Source organism: Hirsutella rhossiliensis (genome assembly GCF_020360975.1).
Source record: "Hirsutella rhossiliensis strain HR02 chromosome Unknown scaffold00001, whole genome shotgun sequence".
Classification (NCBI taxonomy): Eukaryota; Fungi; Ascomycota; class Sordariomycetes; order Hypocreales; family Ophiocordycipitaceae; genus Hirsutella; species Hirsutella rhossiliensis.
In genome coordinates, this window is record NW_025408667.1 from 6,054,957 (window position 1) to 6,076,513 (window position 21,557).

General features: G+C 52.2%; 2 protein-coding genes across 2 annotated transcripts; both read right to left on the minus strand.

The window, feature by feature from the left end:
- Positions 1–7,872: 7,872 nt before the first annotated feature.
- On the minus strand, positions 7,873–8,416 carry HRG_00757 (uncharacterized protein; the record flags this gene model as incomplete). The annotated part of the gene is made up of 2 exons (XM_044859228.1): positions 7,873–8,115; positions 8,150–8,416. 2 exons carry the CDS (start codon positions 8,414–8,416, stop codon positions 7,873–7,875), a joined length of 510 nt encoding a protein of 169 aa, XP_044725628.1.
- Positions 8,417–11,480: 3,064 nt separating this feature from the next.
- Positions 11,481–13,803, minus strand: HRG_00758 (phosphorylase superfamily domain-containing protein; the record flags this gene model as incomplete). The annotated part of the gene is made up of 6 exons (XM_044859229.1): positions 11,481–11,523; positions 11,576–11,592; positions 11,665–12,733; positions 12,779–12,902; positions 12,962–12,994; positions 13,044–13,803. 6 exons carry the CDS (start codon positions 13,801–13,803, stop codon positions 11,481–11,483), a joined length of 2,046 nt encoding a protein of 681 aa, XP_044725629.1.
- Between the last annotated feature and the right edge of the window lie 7,754 nt (positions 13,804–21,557).

Below are 21,557 nucleotides of genomic sequence, written 5' to 3' on the forward strand. Positions count from 1 at the left end.
CAGGAGTCGTATAACGTTACGCAATCATATATATACAGACTTTGTCGAACGCAGGGAGAAGCTGAAGATTGAGCTTGAGTACAATTGTGCCACCATCTCGTTCACCCTTGATATCTGGACAGCACCGAATCAGGTGCCCATTTTCGCCATTATTGCGCACTGGATTACACCGGAGTTTGAGGAGAGAGAGTTATTGAGTTTATTGAGCTCAAAAGATCTCACACTGGCAAACAATTAGCTGAGATAGTTGAGAGGACGCTTGAGGAGCTCAGGCTCAAGCCTAAGCTTCTCGCCATTACGGGAGACAACGCCGGCAATAACGGCACGCTCTGTCAGTCTTTGTACGATTCTCTCAAGACCAAATTCGACGACAAGGTGAGCCCAATAGGAGGCCCCGCATGCGCTTTCACGGCAGGAAGAGTTGGATCCGCTGTCTAGCTCATATTACCTCGCTCATTTGTGAGGGCGTCTTGCAAGATCTCAAAGCAGGCACAGCGAAGGAAGCCAAGAAGATGCTTGACAAGTGGGACGAAGAGAATAAAAGCAACAACTACACCATTCCGGGAGACTCTAGTCGAAGTGGGATTGCCAAAATCCGCCTCCTCAATCTCTGGATGTTGAGATCCGGGTCTAGGGAGCAAGACTTCAAAAGCATGCCGCGCACGCACTACCGGAAGCCAACCTACGATGTCGACACTCGCTGGAATTCGGCCTACGACATGATTGACCAATTCCTCGAGCTTGAGGCAGAGTATACTGAGTTCGTTGATACTCACCCGCAAGTCAAGTGCCTCCTGCCCTTATCAGAAGAGATTGTCGCTCTCTATCAACTGCGGAAGGTTCTGAAGCCGTTTAAAGACCACACTCTGAAAGTCTCCGAAGTTATGCCGCCGATCTCACAAAGTCTCGATATCTATTGGGATTTGGAAGCTCTCCTTGATGATGTAGTCGAAGGAGTTGGCGACTTTACAGACCTTGATATGTCCATTCGAGACGCCTTCTCGAAGGGCAAAGCAAAACACGTTACTTATATGAAGAAGCTTGACGATCAAATGATGCTATTCGCAGCTCACATCCTGGATCCGCGTTATAAAACTCACCAATTGGAAATGATGATACCGGATCAATACTCTGAGATTATGGCTAAAGTCAAGAAGTATTTCAAAACGGAGTGGCCGGAGCTAGCAGCATTGAATGCCACAAACTCAACTATGAGCCAATCCAGACCAGCTGAGCGTCCTCAAGGAGTCTCCATTGCGCAATGGAGAGCCATCCAAATGAAGAAGGCGAGGAGGCGGAGACGGGCGCGGCGATCCCTATTTCGGAGCTTGAACGGTGGCTTGCAGCTCCTCGAATAGAGTTCGACGAGTCTATTGCAAAGTCTCCAGACTTCCTACTGAAGTGGTGGAAAGAACACAAGGTCGAGTGGCCACTTTTGGCTGCGGCGGCGCGTGATCTTCTCTCTGTCTCTGGCTCTGAAGTTGACGTGGAACGCCTCTTCAGCGGTTGTAGAGACGAATTCGGTATCCGCCGTCACGCCTTGAAGGCAGATACGGTGCAGTACTAACACTTTTACGGAGTGCTTATACTCAGGAAGATAAGATCGATCAGGCGTTGATCAAGGCGGCCATGGAGTATGACATCCTGCCCTTTGCCAATAGTATTATTTGGAGACCAGACCACATTCCGGGCAAGCTGGAAGATGGTATGTATGGATATACCCTCATTATATATGTAGGTATATGCTAATCTGTGTTCAGGCGAGAATCCTCCTCAACCTCTTCCTCCCACCGAGGCTCCCACTGAACCCCTACCCCAAACCTCCTGCATCCCAAGCCGATAAGTCTGCGATATCAACCCCCTGTCTAGATACAATGGAGGCTTCGGAGGATTGGGGCTCTAAGAGTGTAGCCGTGTACAGTGGCGGATTCGAACGCGTTGTACCGACGTATTTTGAGGATTCGGCAGAGCTTTGAAAGTGCTTATTTTCAGTCGATTTGCCTAGGACAGGCGGATCAGTATTTATGTAAGTTAATTTTTGTAGTATTCGGGATTATCGACTTCTTAGAAGGCTATAACTTAAAACTATATACTACTTATTGGCGTTTTTGAGGCATCTTTGCAATCGCTCAGGTACACACCAAATTCACTTCGTTTAGGGGATCCCTTCAAACCATTCATGAATGGCCTGAATTGGCCCAAACCCAACTTGAATCGCGAAAATTGGAGCTTGAAGATTTTGAATCAAGATCCAAAAAATTCAATTCATTTGATTCATCCTTCATTCAAAATCTTCAAAATCTTCACCTTCGTCTATCACCCCTACTCCCGACCTTCCCATGCGTATGCATACATATTGCCACTTGGGGCCAAGACGAGGGAAGAGAAATCAACAGGCAGAATCCTGCGTCACGCTCAACCCCTGACTCCACTGCAGGAGAGCTGCGGGCCGGTCTGCATGATGCAGAAGAGGCGGTCCGCCTAGTCACTCTTAGTCCCAGCGCCTGTTCAGAATTTGGTTGCTGATGGATTTGGAGAAATAGCCAATGTGATCGGCGCGTAGGTGCAGAAGCCGGAGATTTCCTGGTCATGGATACACGAACCATCTGGTGCAAGGAATGGTTGAATACTCAGGCTGACTTCCAGGGGGTGGCTCACAGGCATCAGCCAAGCAACAAGCGGACTTCTGCCCCGAAAGAGGAATAAGGTGCACAAGGCAACTGGCCTAAGGATGCCATGGGATGGCCAAAGTTGCACTACAGAGAACATACGGGATGATTTGCTGGAGCCCACATTAGGAGTCACGGAAAGCTCGACCAGGACAGCTCGTTCACAGTCGCGGGGAGGATACAGAAACTTAAGCACCGGTTTACTCCAATTCCTCCGTCCCCCATCACTCTCGTATTCTTGTAGCTCTCAGAGGGCCAGGAAACGGCAAGAATCCCACGAAGAATCTCTTGCCTGCCATGTCGACTGAACCCCTCTCGACGATCCAGGAGTATACGAGATCATCAGGTACGGAGTCGATTGAATGTGGACAAACTGGCCAACTGCGTGCTCTCGGCAGGCTTCTATGTCCTGAATCGCCAACACCGGAGGTTTGGGACACCGTGACCCAATATAACGACGCCAGCCGAGGCGACAAACGTGCGCAAAGCCGACACTCGCACCTAGTGAGCTTCTAGAGACTGGTCACTATTCCTCTTGCAGCGACGGGAAGGAGAATTGTTCTCCTGGACTTGTATTCCAGGTCACTGTGTCGAGTGCCTGCCATCGAGTAGAGGCCCACGGTTCTATCGATAGCGGACAGGACGAAGAAGTTGAACTGGATTTCACTCTCCCTCATCGCAAGCCGGTTAATATCACCATGAGATTCTGTCAGTACTCTCTTCGAGGGTCTTCACGACACAACAGACAACGCGAGCAGAAGGTCCATGATGGAGTCTCCGGGAGGATGGATGCGGAGTTTCAAGCGCCTGAGCGAAGATGGCAAACCCCTGGACAGGGGCACAGACGGCAACGAGCTTATAGGTCTCGAAGGAGCAAGCGAGGGGCCTTACAAGTCTTGCAGACTAGATGAATGTATTGAGTTTTAATCAAGAGTCTTCACCAACCCCTGAAATGGTATTGGTCCCTGGATGCCTCCTCCAGTAAATATCTGTTCCACGAGCCAGCATTAACGTCTTCTTGCTTGCCTTCATGTAGGACTTCTTTGGAAACTGTCTCAAGTTCAGTGTATCTTGCAATACGTGCTGATGATTGAACACAGTGTCGGTTACGAATGTCCCTTGCTGCCTTTCCCGCACGAGTCCAAATCGGAGAGAGCCAGTCAACTCGGTCGTAATCATGTTACGACGAGTCGTTCGTGGCGATAGAGCTGCCGTGGCTTTCCCACGGTCGCATGTAGCTGAGTGTCTTGAACGTTGGATCGAGGCCCCTCGCTGCCGCGCTTGTCTGAGGTCGCCTGTTGCTCTCTTTCACTCTCCAGCATAAGTGTAATGAGTGATCGTCGCTGCATTGTCCCAGGACGGGGTCAGAACGCTGGAACGGCTGCGAATCCATGATCGGCTCGCCACTATCATCAGAACTGTAGTCGTCGATAGTAAGCTCGTTGCTCCCCCCATTTTCAGATAGAATTGATGCTTCGTTCGTGCATGTGGGCAGGGCACGTCCGAACGCCTGAAGACCTTCAATATCGTGGGTTTCGGAGCCAGGAGAGCCGGTTGTCTTGAGCGAGCCCTTCTTCGAGGAGGTGCTTATTTTGCACATGGCTTTCAAACGACGGGTAGAAGGATGCGTGAACTCATAGATGTTTGCTTGAGGAGCGTGCTTCATTAGCTGAACTGAAGATCATACATGCGAGATGATTTACGCAGAAGGCATGGCTTCCTTTAACACTTTGGAAGGCACCTTCGCGTCGCGCTTCCAACTATGGAAGGATTACTTGAAGCGTTTTGCATCGACTAATGCGGCATGAGCGTGTGGCCCAAACTTGGGACGCTTAAATTGAAGGAAGTAGCAGTAGGCAGAGGGCTGACAGTGATGTAAACCACCGTCGCTCTAATTGAGTGCCCTCAAAATTATACCAGGTGCCCTGTCGACCGTTCAGTGCCGGATTTTATCGCTACAGATAGTTGTATCTCCATCTCTCTTTCTACCCGTTTTCTCTGGTGCTCTCTTATCATACTGTCTAGAGGTACTGCTGGCATAAATAAAATCGCCAGACAAAGTCCACACTGACCTCCAAACTGTTGTCTCACCCGGCCAGTCACAGAACACACTAGGAGCACAGATGATGCTATGAACACCAATCCGCTTACTGCTCCAAGCCACGGCATCCCTGGTTTGACGTCGGCTGCTCTGGCTGAGGCTGGTTAGAGTGCCGGCCAAAATGACGGAAACACTGTGTCTTCCTCCATATCGCCATAACCATAATAACGGTAGTCAAGTGAGACACCATTGGAGCAGCACACCAGTATTCGACACCAGATCGTCTAAATTGCCAGACGGTCGCCCCGATAAAGGGAAGGTGAAAGGCCAGTACTAGTCCACAAATGATGATTCTCGCCTTAATGGAGGGGCCAGGCTCGACGACGCGAGAAAAAGGATCAACAACTTGAATAAGCTGTAGACAATGAGTATATGGGGGAGGTAATTAGACCGGCCTGGATGGGAAGTACCTCAATGATGTCGACGCATAACATGGTGACCCCTTTCCAGGCTGTGAACAAGGGGTAGGCAAGGACGCCCGGTAGGAGTGCATTTCTCGCACTGCCGAACAGAGCGGCGAATACTAGTCCGGTACCCAAGAAGAGACAGGCCGTGGGAATCAGCGCCCAAGTTCGCCTACGCGAAGCTTCTCGTGGCTTGACTCTGATCATCCAGTACAAGTAAGGCGCCAGAAAAACCGTGGTCACAGCAAATACGACGCCGGCCTCAGTGACCTCCTTAATGGTAATCTCGTTCTGCATGTCAGAATTGGGCAACCTTGAACGTGGAGAGGACGGAATTCGGACTTAGAGGAATGAGAATATGAGCACCGGGCTTGCCCGGAATAAGACGTGCTTTATATAATGTTAAGTCATAGCAGCGAATGTTGGTGCTTGGGAAGTAACGCTTAGATGAAGAGAGCCATAGGACGTTGTCTAGTTGCTTTGCAAACGGGCAGACATACTTAGAGTCAGATGGTGATGGGGTGACTTGTACATAGTAAGGTTACACCATCATTTCTTTAAGACTGGGCTATAGTTGATATGATGATTTACATATATGAGGCGGGTGAGCTTCCTCCATATCGAAGCGGCCTGGATCCAGGTAGGATGGGTAGAACGGCACGCCTTCACCAGGTCAATGCGGTTGGCTCCCGGTTAAGAGGCCATCCAGTAGATCGGCATCACTAGCAATGCATAGAAACTGGGTCATGCACTTTGGCTTGCATGGTCTAGGCTGGCCTCGAGGAGGTCGGAATGCCATGGGCCTGCAGAGGGAAATTTCCCGGATCTGCAGTCAAAATGAACATGCCCGCGACGACACCATGAGCTTCTCTGTGGAGATGGACCAAACAAGGAAGCTCAAAGACACGAGCAAAGGATGTTGTTGCTCCATTCCACATTGGGGTTTGTGAGATAACAGCGCGGCTGTAGGTAACATGACTCTCAGTTGTGACAATCCCGCAAGGCGGGCTTCATGCTGGCTCGCAGATCCAAGGACCTGGCTCGCACCCGGTCGTTCCTGGTCTCGGCCTCGTCGAGGCTGTTGGTCATGAACATGAAGAAAAGGCAGGTTTGTCAGACAGGAAGGGAAGGAACACAGGATAGATCACTGAGAAGAAAGAGACAACTAATTACTGGGCTATTCCTCCGGCTTGTTCGTCTCCTCAAGAATAGTCTCCATCGCCCTTTCTAAAAGTGCTCTGCCCTTATCGCTGTCTAACTCATGAGCTGAACACCATCCATCCTTGACCTCAATGAAAACCGCGGTCGCACTGCAACTTGCTAATTTGACAAATCTTCTGTCGTACCAGCCGCCAAAAGTGGAGGCCACCTCCTGTCAGAGGCGACTGGTAACATGGACTATATGGGCTCCGACAGCATTTTCTGATGTCTTCCCGCCATATTCCGCGCATACTTCAATGGAGGGGAGGTGACGAGAGGTGGGCGGCGAAGCTGGATTGTCGCCTACTGATAATCTACAGTACCTTAGTGGTTTCATATTCACGTGCGACTAGATAAGAACCATGTGAGCAAAGGCCGGACCTAGTGTTGATTGTGATCTGTCAGAGGGAGCAGACTGACGGTCTAATCCGCACACGTATAAACTCCGGTGAAAGAGGCAGGTCAGACGCAGGGACTTGAGTCAGGTATCGATACAGTAGAGGAACATTGCCCTAATCGGGATACACGGGAATTGGCCCCGATTCAGGGCCTCCACGGGTCCCAGATAGGTATCTATTCGTATAAATACCCCCTCAATGTCGCACAGATAGATAGAAAACATGCATCATCGCTTGGACTCAATTGAGCCTGCCCTTATCCTTCCGTCCGCGCTCTCAGCTTGCTGAGAGATCCAAACGGTACGGGAGGGACTGGGAAAAGGAACGATCCGAAATACCCGCCCCATGAATAAGGTTACTGAATATTTCATTCGACCCCTGCTATCAGAAATTTCATCCATACCCTTAGCATCGGATAATTCGAGTTAGACACGTCACGTGAAAATTAAACCAGTCTGAAAATGAAAATCATGGAGGTGGGGTAGCTTCTGTCACGGAGGTAGAAAAGTCTGGTTTTACCCCAGTGGCACGTCCACGTCTTATTCTGTAGCCTGGAACACGCTGTTGCCCCCACCGGGTATGGTGGCATCCCGATCGGGTAAGGCGCCCTCCCACGTGCCCCACCCCGCCCAGCGCCCGTATAAATAGCCCGACCTCCATCCTCCCCGTCGCCTTGTACTCAGGACTTCTCTCCTCCCTTTTTTCTCCCGTCGCCTCCCTCACCGTTGGTCGCCATCCCCCTGCTAGGCACCCTGTCTTCTTGAATTTCTGCCTGCGGCCAATCCTACCTTTACGACCTCGTCATTTCGCTCCGAGACGGCCTGTTTCTCGCGCTGCAGCGTCCCTCCCGCGAGCACTCCTTCCAACGCATCTCTGTACGTGTTCATCCATTGCTCCGCTTGGATGTTCATTTCACGTCGAATCCTGGCCCTCTCTCTTATGAAAGAACAGTGTCGAACAGCTACTAACTAGTTCAGTTCAGACTGTTTCGCAAGCTCGAAATCGATCTTTTATCGTTCCCCTCGAATCCCTCCATTCAATCTGGATCTCGTCACTCACCTGTTCGTTTGAGCGAGCGCAACCGTCCTCGGCGTGGAGGCTCAGAACAGTTGTGATAGCTTGTCAGCCGATGGCAAAAATGCCACATCCGCCGGACTTCTCCGACGGTTGACCCAGGAGGCCTCCGCAACGCTCCAACTGCGGCAGCGGCTGACGCCTTGACGAGCCGATGCAATCTCACGAGCGGGCGCATTGAGGTGACACGTCATCAGCAGCACGGGGCGGGAACTTTTGATGCGACGATCGCGGCTCGGCGTTGCCTCGGCCTGGCGCTTTCCGACGGGCTGCGTCGTCAGCAATACCGTGATCGCGACCAACCCCTGCAGGTCTTTTACGGAGGTTCGTGTCGATCAAGCGAATGCTTGGCTCGGTCTCGACCCAGAAGCTGAGACAAACTTGCATTAGGAGATCGACTCCGACGACGCGCTCGAGTGGATTCTGGGCTCCTTGACCGATGGGCGACAACGAGTAGGACGAAGGTGATTGGGGAAACCGAGGTCCTACGACACGGCATAGAGAGCCAACGTGTGGAGCGCTGGGCGGATTCGGAAGACGCAGGAGCTGATTGGTTCGTTCTGCACCCATATTGCTCAGCCGAGAAGTACGCCCGGATTGTGTTGCGTCATGTGCGGCTCGGCGTTAGGGTGATTGGCGGCAAGCCGGATGAGAACGGAGACGAAGGCTGACTCGAGGGGAGTCTAGACTCAGCTCTCGAGAATCGCATCTTTTGGCGGTTGGGGATCAGGAATGGGGTACCCACCCAGAGCCGGCTGAGCAGTCTTCTCGAGCATTTAAGGCTCTTCGCACCCCGCGCCTATTCGGAGAAGGCTTATCAACGAAGCTCTCAAATCACCTGCGAGACAGCATTTGGCACGCGGCAGTGCCCCCTCCATCATGACCACTCTCATTACTCTCGATAACCCGATTTTCTGGACTCCTCCAGGGGCGTACTCAGCGGATCCTTCCGTAATGAAGTTCTCGCGCCCACCGGGACATCAGTTGCCTCCAGCTGTGACAGCAGCGTTCTTACGTCACGCTTCCACGGGGGCGGATGAGGGGCAAAGACATCCATCGGCTAGTCAGCCATGGACTACGAATAATGTGATATTAATTTCTTCCGATGAAGAATCTGACGTGAACGATGACGACGATAACGACGAACACGGTTTCAACGCCGACGAGTCGTATCCAGATGACTCGCTTCCGTCGATTGCTACTATTGCGACATCCATTGCCAGTGAACGGCTTAGAGGTCAGCAATCCCAAAGCAGCGTTCTGGCGAGTGGACAGGCTGACAGTTCCTCCTCTAGTGACTACCGATCCTCAAAAGTCCGAGACCGCCGAAACAACTGGAAACGCCCGCCTGTGTGGTGCATCTGCCATTGGTCAAGTAGGACGGCCAGCTGCTACAAGGACATCGTCGCCAGCTTCATCCTTCAGCAACCTTGTCGATGCCTTGCCCGTCGCGACCGCCTCGCTCCAGACAGAGCCACCCATATCCGAAGATCATAATGATTTGCATAGTCAAGATGCGAATGCCTCGTGTCAATGCCGTCCTGTATCTGCCGCCGATGCTGTTTCTCCTGAGCCAAGGGTCAACCTAGGCACGACTCACCCAAATCGACACGGACTTATTCGTGGTTCTGACGTCGAGGGCCAACCAAGCGCTGCAGCCCCACATCATGATGGCTTGGGCCATGGAGGGGCCGACGAATCAGCTCCAGCTCAAAGGACTACAACAGAACCCGGCAATTCCAGCCCCAGTCAAAGAAGCTCAAGTGATGCCGGCGAACGGCATCTCCCATCAGAAGAGAATCGTGGGCGTGCTTCTGTTCCCTCCCCCTCACCCCAAACTGATCGAGCACGCGTCGAGGAGTCTCAACACGTCGGTAAAGATCCTGTGGCATCCCGTTCTCAAAATACCAACGAGACTAGGAGGAGGCGGTTGCAGATGTCCCAGACTGTCGGCAGCAGGCACAGTCATCGTCGTGCCGCAACGAAGAGAGATTACGTGGAAGACCGGATGGATTACAGTGATGATGAGGGCGTGCCAGCACGCAAGCATCATAAAACTGCGGCCCCGGCTCGTAGGTGGCGCGATCAAGTTGAGGATCTTCAGCAGCCCCCGAGACCCCAACCACGCCGTGCCCGGAGGCCAAAGAGCAACAGCGACATCATTTCGTCTTCAAATAGTGAGGCAGCCAGCCTAGCAAGCTACGAGGAATGGCCCCTTTCCGATGCGGTGCTTAAGTGCGTCCGAGACAACGGCACGGCAACGTTTCAGCTACAGTTTACATGGGCCACCTCGTGTATGGCACACGCTAGCTCGAAAGTCGACGGTCGCGGACTCGCAATCTCAGGGGAGAGAACTGAGGTGTCCGTGAAAGGTAACTTGGAAGAGCCAACCCAGCGAGATAGCAAAGATGGCAATGCCGACGTCTACCAGGTGGAATGCTTACTGGCTCGGTGGGGAAAGCACGCCTTCCTCCTAAGATGGTCTGATGGTACCACAGGGTGGGAGCCAAGGAGGAACATTCTGGACAAGCAGATGCTTCACGAATTTGAGGCAGGGTATGAGGGTTTCGATGGGGGGATTGATGTTCTGGGTTCGCGAACCAAAGCCGGCAAACATCAACATCTCTTGCATTGGCATGGTCGTCCGTTGCGTGAGGACTCATGGGTGGACGAGAAACTGATGAGCCAGAAGCGAATGGAGAGAATCAAGGCATGCGGGTTGGGTGATACCAACTGAAAGTCTGGGTCGTCTGGATGCGGCGGCACTAGAGCGCGAGCAAAAACGCTCAGGAAAGAGGTTTGGAGACTGTATTTTTATCATTTTATTACAGTCCTTCTATTCATTCAATCGCAAGCATGGAGGCGCGTCATGTCTATCATGTCTCGTTCGTGGGGGCCGTGATGGAGTTAACCGCGGAGCTTATTGAGATTTCGCAGGTTTCCACGGCTTTCCCAGGAGACCAACCTTGTCGAAATCATCGACAACATCGACAAGGAGGTATGTTGCAATTGTAGCCCGGTCAAACACCCCCAAGCGTATCGCGTCAGACGTTCGGCCCTGCAAGTCAGGAGATCGAAGCACTGCATGCGCCTCTGCTCCGAGCAAATACATCGACGCAATGACGCACATGACGTACTGGTCAGTTTTGTCATCTGTCAAGCAATCCCTCCCTGCTTTACGCAAAGCCCGTGTCTACTACTGTTATAATTGACTTTCTCCACCGACTCCCTATGCTTCGGCCTGCACTCACATTGGTGAGGTTAGCAGTGCCTTTCATCGACACGAGCATTCAGGTCCTTCCTCCCACTTTCCATCTTTCAAGGGCCGAACGAGAGGAGATCGTATCGGGATGGGATGGGCCGAGTAGCCTTTCCCGCAGCTGAAAACAACGCTCCATAAGACCCATAGCCTTCCCTTGATGGCCTTGCCTGTTCCAAGTAAATGCAAGATTGTTCATGCTACTGAGCGTGGACGGGTGCTCCTCTCCAAGCACCCGCTTTCTCGTCTCCATCACCTGCACCTGCAGCGGCTCGGCTTCCTTCCACCGGCCTTGAAGCCGATACGTCACCGCCAAGTCGGCCATGCTGCTGAGTGTGGACGGATGCTCCTCTCCAATTGCTTCCCTTCGCATCTTCACTGCTTGCAGTTGGAAATCTTCTGCATCCTTCCACCGCCCCTGATATTGGAGTAGCCCCGCGGCATTGTGGAGAAGCGCCGCTCGACCGAACAATTCCGCTTTCCCTGCCTCGTAAAGCTTTTTCCCTGTTCTTTTGAATCGTAGAACAGCCAAGACGTGTGGATAGTAAGTGCTGCATACATCGCGGTTCTCAAACGTGCCGTAAGGGTACAGATCAAACACCGTCATAAGTGCCTGCCTGGCGAATTGATCCATGGTGCCATTGGTGACGATCCACTTCCGGGTGACTAATTGCACAAGCCGATGGATGGTAAATTTGCTGTTCTTGTTTTCCGAGATGAACGAAAACGCCTTAAGAAGACCTAGAGCTTCCTCAAGCTGGATATCTTTTTGCTGACTCTCAAGCTCCCCATCTCCATCTATTGGCTCCTGCCGTCGATGGCAATAGCAGGATATAAACTCCTTGGGGATGGCTTGCCGGTCGAAGAAACTCATGAGCGAGAGAAACTCGCCCGCCAATTTACTTCGCTTTTCGATGTGCTTGAAGGATAGTATCCACGTGGCTGCGACTGCTTGTGGAGTCCCCGAGTCTCTCCTAATAGTATCAAACTCCTTGCTGAGTAGTTCCAGTCCGTGGTGGTCGCTCTTGTCTAGGAGCTGAAGATACCGGCTTACCGCCATAACATTCATTCGAATGTATGCGGCTGCCTGGACGAGTGCCAGAGGAAGATATTCCAGCCGAGACGTTAGAAGCGAGATTTCATCAACCGTCACTTCGAGGCCATCGAGCGTGGCGCGAACCAACTGATCAGATTCGCGCTTGTCCATCTTGCAGATTTCCTCTACAGCCCGAGTCCGACCCTTCGTGAGCAAGACGCCAACCTGCCGATCCCGAGTTGTGACGAGGATGGATCCATGAGGGCTCTCAGGGAGGAAGCGCGCAATGCCACCATCTTGGGAAGGTGAGGAGCCACCCTCATCTTCTGGCAATGTGTAAAAGACCTGCTTGTCGTCGGCATTGTCGACGACCATCAGCCAACGACCTTGATGCGTTCTCTCCAGCCATGCTTTCACTAATGCTAATATGTCTGCCTCCGGGTCATCCAAACCAGGGACGTGGCATTCTCGCGCGATGGTTGCGTACGCTTGGCGGAACCGTTCTGCACTGCTCGCGTGGACCCAGAAGACCGACATTTCAGGGTAAGTCTCGTGGAGCCAATACGCATATGCAGTGACTATCTGGGTTTTCCTATGCATGTTAGTGAGGAGACGTCGTTCGGTTGCGCCAACTAACCCGATACCGCCGAGACCAAAGAGCGCGATCCTCGGCTGCGAGGACGTTGAAAGTCTTTCTTGAAGCTTCTTGAGTATAGCATCGCGGCCGACAAATGTTTCATTCTTGGGATATGGAACGACGACTATTAGCAGTATGAGACAGCGTTGGCCTAGGATGGTTCTGGTGGATTAAGCTGCGTACAATAAGGACCAGCAGGCAGCGTCTGGGTCGGCCCTATCACCAGACGATCAGCAGGTGTTCCAAGCAGTGTGATATCACATACCTGCAAGTACGGAAGGCACCCAATGGCTTAAAAATGCCTTCATACAGGCAGCCGCAGTGGCGGCAGCATAGCGCTGCCATGACTTGCTCGTGTGGCTATCCGCGTAGTCGCACGCGCCTTTTATCACAACGCATGGGAAGGTATCCCAGACACCAGCACCCTCCATCTCAAATGCAATAGCGCCTTCCCTCAATGCAATAGCGTCGCGATCTTCCCCAGACTTCATGACCGAATCGCCGGACGCAATCAGACCAAAATGGACGGCTGGTCGTGGATCGTCCTTGTCGTGGTGGAGCCGCCGCCGCGGCACCGGGTTACCATCACAACCGACCTGCTGGCACGGCTCCTGGTCGCCGACGTGGCGATATGTAGCCTCAAATAGCCTATCATGTACTGCGCCCGGGTACTCAGCGGCCAGGAGCGGCTCGTTCTGGAGGACACCGAGGTAGGTAGATATGGCGGCGCCAAGCTGCTTGCGACCCCGAAGACCCTTCAACTTCGCCAGCAAGCCTCGTATTTCGATATTCGGCCGCCCCAGAGAGTCTAACAGCGTATCTTTACGCTCAAAGCGGCCTGGTAGCCGCCGTCCAAGGTCGTATTGAATGACCCCATCGCTGATGACGACGTCGCCAAGTATGATCTCCTCGCCAGCAGGGCCATAGGGAACAACGCCACAGACACCCACGACTAGAGCGAGCTTTATATTCGGGAAGCTTGTCCGGCAGTTATTCGCTACTATCGCGGCGCTGGCTTTCCCCATACTCGGCATGTGCGCGAGGACGACGTTGTGGCGGCCGATGGCGCCAGTAGAGTAGGCGTTCGGGTCGCTCGGCGCTTTATCGAAAGATGGACCATTATCGTCCCAATGGAGGTCAAAAAGATAGTTTAGTTTAGTTTAGTTTAGTGTATTTTCCGTCCAGCAACTTTTGGTCGCTCAGGTCTCCGCAGGGGAGCACAGGACGTGCTGAGCTAGCAGGTGTCTACATGCTACATATCGTACACTTCACCCACTATCCAGCATTTCATCGGCTCAACGGCGCTCATGACAAACCTGTTGCCCGTCAGCGGGACGTCCAGGCATGAAGAGAAAGCTGTCCCGTGGTCAGATCAGCCAATTTGCTTCTGGGGCCTTGCAGCCCTTGATGACCTCGGCGATCGCATGGTCGCGAGACCTTGACGCCGCCCGAGATCGGAGCAGGTAACAGAAAGGATTGAGAGGAAAAGGTAGGGTGAGAGAGAGAATGATGACCGTCTAGTGGCGTGGGCAGATCCCTCCGAAGAAGGAGCTCGCTTTCGCCAGCCTGACGAATTTGTCAAAGTCCTTGCCGATTGCGCGGTTGATGGCTGCAGCCGGCCAAGGTGCAAGCCGCATACGATGCCGTGGCGCAACCTTTCTGCAGTAAAAGATGTGTGCTGGCTCTTTTCGTCTTCCGCACGAGCACGTCAGTCGCGCATTGTCGTGACCAAACCTTTCGTGGTAGTCAGCAAAATCCCCATGGTGGGTTCTTGCTGCAAGCAAGTTACGAAGCAGGGGCCGAGAGAGCGCCAATTCTGACGGGCAGCTGGTTGTGGCTTTAAGCCTCAGGTCTCTGTATCGCTCCGGCGCAGAGGCTTCCCACCAGGCCTTGAAAGCCTCTTCCGGCTGCTGTCGGGCAATCTTTCGCAGGTGCGCTAGCGTCGGGACGTTATCAGCGGGTTCTGGCAGTGATGCTCCGCCTTTGCCAGAGCATCAGCCTCCTCGTTGCCTGGGATGTCAGCATGGCCGGGGATCCAATGGACCTCCACAGCTCCGTATTTTCGCGCCAAAGATTGAAACTCAAGGAAGACCTCTTGCGAGGAGTCGCTCGGCGTGCCCCGTAAGCATGTTGCGGTCGCGAGGTTGTCGAGGCAGACAAAGATGCGGTCAGTTTCTGGAAGGCTCACCGCAGCCTTCAACCTGGAGGTCAAAAAGAGCGTCAACGGCATCTGCCTCTAGGGTAAGAGCGCAAATGATAGCGATCTCAAAGCCATGGCGAGCAGTAGGGCGGGGCGGTTGAGACTTCACTGTCCGCGTGGTCATCCTGAAGTATGATTTCTTGCTGTTCCGATCGTTGCGTGTTGAATTACCTTGAGCGCCGCCTATTGTCAAAATAGAGAGATCCAAGGCCGCTGGAGCATCGGGACCGGGGACGGAGCCGCGCAATCGTGGAGACAAAGTTGTTGACCAAGGAGGGGTTCACGGACCGTTCCTAGCGCATTCAAGTGTTCAATTCCCACCAATGCCCCGGGGATTGTGTAAACCAATCACTGGGCGGCGATTCGAGCCGGCATAACTTATTATCCTTCCGATCGGAGGTCTCACCATGGCGGCGACTGTCTAACTCGCCAGTGAGTCAGACAGCTCGGTTCCCCGGATATCGACGGAATTCCATGACATTCCATTGCTCTTTGCTACGTGATCAAAATTCTGGCTTTTTACTGGTTCATCCTTTGTGTCACACGAGTGTCCGCCACTTCATTTCTCCCGCATCTGCAGCAATTTGCCTGCCAAACTCCATGGGAAACCGCTATGTGGCAGGCTTTGAATTGCTGCCAACACGACGGGCGATGTAGATACACGCATGAGTTGCAGCTTAATACAATGTGCGGCAGAGCTTGGCGCACCGAGGGCCACAATAGGGATGGATGGTGACCAGCGCCAGAGGCGGCCTTGAAGTTACATTGGGGCGATTTGTACTCCCGTCCAGGGTGGTTTTCCATACCCAAGTATGGAAATACCCTTTCCATACTATGGCATGGACAGGGTATGGATATGGATCCATAGTATTTCAATGCTCAGTCAATAATTGGCCAAATTGCGCCACTGACCGGGACCCCTACAGCGCCATCCTCCAGGGGTCTGAGGCCTTGAACCCCGCTAATTCCCACACAAACACAAATCGCTTTCCCACCACTTTGCACCAACGCGTCGGACGAATCAGTTGTCGAACTATGGATTCTGCAAGTGTGCTATCTGTCAAGCTGGTAAAATACCGCTACACCATGCAAAATGAGGCACCCCGATAGAGGTGTTACTAACGCGTATTATAGGCCCTTTCTTGTCCTGAAGCTCATAACTCTCAGCAAGCTGAGAGCGCGGGCGGAAGGATAAGGGCAGGCACAATTGAGTCCAAACGATGATGCATGTTTTCTATCTATCTGTGCGACATTGAGGGGGTATTTATACGAATAGATACCAATCTGGGACCCGTGGTGGCCCTGAATCAGTGCCAATTCCCGTGTATCCCGATTAGGCAATGTTCCTCTACTGTATCGATACCTGACTCAAGTCCTTGTGTCTGACCTGCCTCTTTCACCGGAGTTTATACGTGTGCGGATTAGACCGTCAGTCTGCTCCTCTGACACTATCCTTCTTCGATGCTGAATCTATTTTGTCGGACTCTACGACATCAAGATCTCGCAATACAAGAGGCAAAGCGGCTATCGCAACGTGGAAGCATGCTCGCGTTGCAGCAGAGGGGGAGGAAGAGTTTAAGGGCCGAAATCGCCTTCTCTATTGCAGCCATTGTCCCCAGACGAACACGTACAGCACTTCAGTTACCACTAACTTTCGAAAACATCTGGAGGGTAAGCACGATATTCGAGTCGTGGAAGATTTGACCCCTCTTCAATCGTCCATCTTTGAGGGGTTTGAGCAACTCTACCAGCAAGCACGGGACTTGGGCCGCACAACGGAGATTGAGTCGGAGGTCTTCAAACGCTACCTGGACCAAGACAAGATAAACAAAGCCTTAGCTTGGCTGATCGTCGCACGAAACCTTCCTTATCGAATTGTCGAATCCCGCGAATTTCACCTCTTCATTTCGACCTTGAACCCGGTCGCGAAGGACCATCCCTTCCGCCCACTCGACTATTCCACGAATTATCGACAATCATTTCCAGTCGGCCAAGGATATCGTGCGAATGAAGCTCCAGTCAGCAAAATCCAAGGTTCACCTCTCGCTTGACATTTGGACGTCCCCCAATCGGCTCCTTCTTCTCGGAGTTTGCTCCCACTTTGTTGACCACGCACAAGAAGCACGACGGAAAGCTCTCCTTGCACTTCGGCCTGTGGCGAACCATTCCGGGAGGAGCAATTCGTTACACTTCTTCCCATCTTGCGGGACTTTGGTATTCTGCGACGCCTTGGAAGCATCGTTGGGGATAATTCGAGCACGAATGACACCTGCTGCCGGGCAGTGAGCACGTATCTCAAGGAAGAGGGCGTCAAATGGGATCCTGAAGTTCACCGCCTCCGATGCCTAGGCCACGTTATCAACTTAGCAGTTCAAGCTTTCCTGTTCCAGAATTCTATTGACTTGAAAGAGGGCGAAATATGCGAAGACGCAGATGACCTGGCAAAGTTCAAAGGCAGCGCACCGAATTTCGCCGCCTTGGACCACTTGGTAAGCTCCACAACCTGGTTGTCAACATCCGGAGTTCATCAGGACGCAGTGGAGAGTTTATGGAACTCGCTGAAAGGGGCATTCCACTTGACAATCGTACGAGGTGGAATAGCTGGTATCAAATGCTGCATGTTGCCACTCAGCAGGAAACTGCCAGCGCTCTGGACACCTACACCAAGAATCATTTCGAAGATCTTTCTGCGGATTTTCTATTGCCGGAAGATTGGGCCCGGCTCCGAATAATTGAGAAGATCCTTCAACCGTTCGCCCGAGCGACATTAGCAACACAAGGGATCATGCGACCCTGGACAAAGTGCTCTTCACGATGGACGTCTTGATCCGATGCTTTGATGAAGCCCTGGTACCATGCCTTCCATTCCTCTGATCTCCTTGTGCAAGCGCTGAGATGGTGCAATAGGTCACGTACAAATCAGACACCGAGCTGTCCTTTAGGATCAAACGAGGGTGGGAAGTCTTTGACAAATATTATAGCAAGACAGAAGCATCGCCCTATTATGCAGCTGCCTTGATCCTTCATCCCAGCTATCGCACAACATACATCCAGGCAAATTGGAAGAAGAAGTGGCAAAAACCTGCGTTCAAACAGGTCAAAGACCTTTGGCTCACATACCGAGACACTGTGGATGGCGCCCTCTCAACATTTACTAGATGACGATGATGACGAGGACCTTGACGCGTTTGATCGCATTTCAAGGAACCTGCAGAATTGTACTCGACCGTCAAGCCAGGACGAGTACGAAGATTACATTTCATGTGATCCGTACGACATTACGCCGACGACGGCCTTGTCATGGTGGCTTCAAGAGCAACAGAGAAAACGATGGCCCAAGCTATCACAAATGGCCATAGACATCTGTCAAGCTGGTAAAATACCGCTACACCATGCAAAATGAGGGCACCCCCGATAGAGGTGTTACTAACGCGTATTATAGGCCCTTTCTTGTCCTGACAACATCCTATCAATGCCGGCGATGAGTGATGAACCTGAGCGGGTGTTCTCAGGGGCGCGTCGCACAATCTCATGGGAAAGAGCCCAATTGGACGCGAAACAAGTCGAAAAGGGAGAATGCTTAAAGCATTGGCTCAAGAACGATATCTTGCAAGGGGCCGAGGGTGGTGGCGGGTCCCCAGATTTTGGGTAAAATCCTGGCTCAACTTCTACGCCTGTTTCCTGCAAAGGAGCAAATTTCTGCTTGGCATCCCCTTGACCGGTCGTCTGTCATTACGTTCACGTTAACTGTTCCTTGATTTTTCATTGATTCATGTCGTGTTTGGCACGTTTTGCCGAGACCATATAGGTGAGCTGTTGCGGGATGCGCACGGACCAAGAATGGAAAGGTGTATTGTAATACTTGCAATAAATGTGGGGCGATACTCCAGTATGGATTGCACACCTTTCCATATATGGAAAACCACCCTGCTCCCGTCTGACCTGCGATGTGCTACCAGTGCCACGCCCCACTTATTTCGCGTTCGTTCCTCACCAGCTCCATAAGCTGGTCATCGCCGACGATCCAGACAATGAACCGGGGCACCGTACCAGCAGCTAAATCGGCACGAACAGCCGTCAGCGATAGTCTCTACTGTACGGTGGACACATCACGAGTCGAAGAAGCGAACAGGTGCCAGACGCAGATCGGCAACATCCGAAAGGCCATAGAGAGCGACATGAGAAAGAGTCAGAGGCAGGAGACTTGGAAATGCGCAGCGGTCGTGACAGACGCTCGAAACCCCGACCGGATCAAAATTTTATGCAGAGACCAAACCGAGTTGAAGCAGGTCAAGGAAGCAGCGCAGAAGACGGTAACTTCGGGAGCCAGGGTACTGAGAGATCAGCTTTACCCTGTCAAAGTCGACAACACCAAGCGTACCGCAGTGCTGGACGCCGAAGGCAACGTTCTGCCGGGCGCAGCTGAGGCGCTCGGAGCCGAGAATTACGTCACGATTGCCAAGATCACCTGGCTTAGCAACAGAGAGAAAGCCAAAGCGTACGGGTCAATGGTGATCTATGTCACTAAAGAGAGTGACGCGCAAAGACTTCTGGACGGCGTGTGGTTCGATGTTGCGGGAGAGTCCGCCTGCACCAATGTTTTTGAACGCCGCGTAGGACCGATTCAGTGCTTCAACTGTCAAGAGATGGGACACAAGGCGTTTTCATGCAAGAAGCCGCAAAGATGTGGCAGATGCGCGAAAGCAGAACATCACCACAGAGAATGCAAGGAGACAGTGCCAAAGTGCGTGCCCTGCGGTGGACCACACGAATCGTACAGCCGGAACTGTCGGGCGCGGAACCCTGGGGATGAGACGCAGGCAGCGTCTGGCCCTTCGGGCTAAGCAGCGGAAGTGAGAATCCACTTAGGATCGATTATGGCACTAACCTTCAACAATACTAACACACAGGTATTCGACTTCGATTTCGACAGACCGCGCTTCAGCTGCTGAAGGTAGGACGCTGAACACTTGGAGAAATTGGCCTTCAAGCAGGCCTGTCACGGAGAGAGTAGCGGCGAGGTTGGTGTAGCGTATGCTGACCCGTGGGGCTTAAGGTGTTACGCATTAATGTATTGAAATGTCAGTAGCTTTTACGTCTAGGCCCTATAGGAGAAATCCTCCGGGTGAAATACACATACATACAAGCTGGTGCTGGACACCACAGTAGCCAGTACACCGCAATAGCCAGAATTTTCACCGTCTAACTTCAATCACCTACACTTCAACCAGATCACAATCCTTTGACTTGCAGAGATGGAAGCACGTATCCAAGCTCTTCGATATATTGAACATTTTTCTGGTGCGAAGGTGGCCACGGTTGCTCGGGAATTCGGCGTACCACGCAATCGATTGCGATACCGCCTTGAAGGCCGTCCTCCCAAAACAGGCAGACCAGCCACGAATTTGAAGCTATCGCGACCAGAAGAGGCGGCTTTGTGTCGTTACATCGATCGCCTTGACAATATCAACCTTGCGGTACGCCCAGAGTTCGTCACCGATGTGGCAAATCACATCTTGCATCAGCGATCTGGTCAAGCCGATCTCGTTATTGGTAGCAGGTGGACTTCTCGCTTTCTCAAACGTCACGGCTACTTCAAGAAGCTTCAAAAGAAGCTCCACTCAGAACGTCAAGCCTCCGAAGACCTCACCCGCGTCAATCAGTATTTCCAGAGCCTCCACAAGGTCATCCAAGAGAAGGGTATACCCCCTGAAGATATCTGGAATATGGACGAGACCGGATTTCGGATCGGAGTTGGCAAAGATCAATTGGTCGTCACTAAACGAAAGAGAGCCCATTATTTTGCTATCCCTGAGAACAGGGAGTCTGCCACTGCGATCGAGGCTATCTCGGCTGGTGGAGCTTTCATTCCCGCTTTCTTAATCCTATCTGGACAGATGCACATGACCTCATGGTATCAGATACCTGGTCTAGATCCCGATACAGCTATCCGACCTACATCGACCGGCTACTCAAACGACGAAATTAGTCTGGAATGGCTTCAACATTTTGACAAGCATTCGGCAAAGACCTCGAGAAGCTCGAAGCGTCTGCTAATTCTCGATGGCCATGGCTCCCACCACACAAGGCAATTCATTCAGTATTGCGACGAACACGGCATCATTCCATTCGGTATGCCCCCGAATCTCACGCATCTACTCCAGCCTCTGGATGTTGTGGTATTCCAGCCATTGAAGCACTACCACGCCAAAGCGCTGGAAGTTATGGTTCGAGACGGCCTTGTCAATATAACCAAACTCGAATTTCTTTCCTGCATTCAGCAAGTACGATCACAAGCCTTCAGACAAAATACTATTCGCTCTGCATTCCGAAAAACGGGAATCTGGCCACCGAATTCACAAGCGGTACTCCAGCTGCTGGAGGCTCGTCAGACGAAAAAGACGCCCACTCCTCCCCCCAATTTAGAACCACACTCTTCACCATTCGAGACGCCACTGACTCTTCGGCAAATAAACAAAGTAGCTGATAAACTCGAGATCGTACTCCAAGAAGACGAAGACCTAAATCCCGAATTTTCTCGCGATTTGGGTCGCTTTATTCGGGGATCGCTATCTCTGG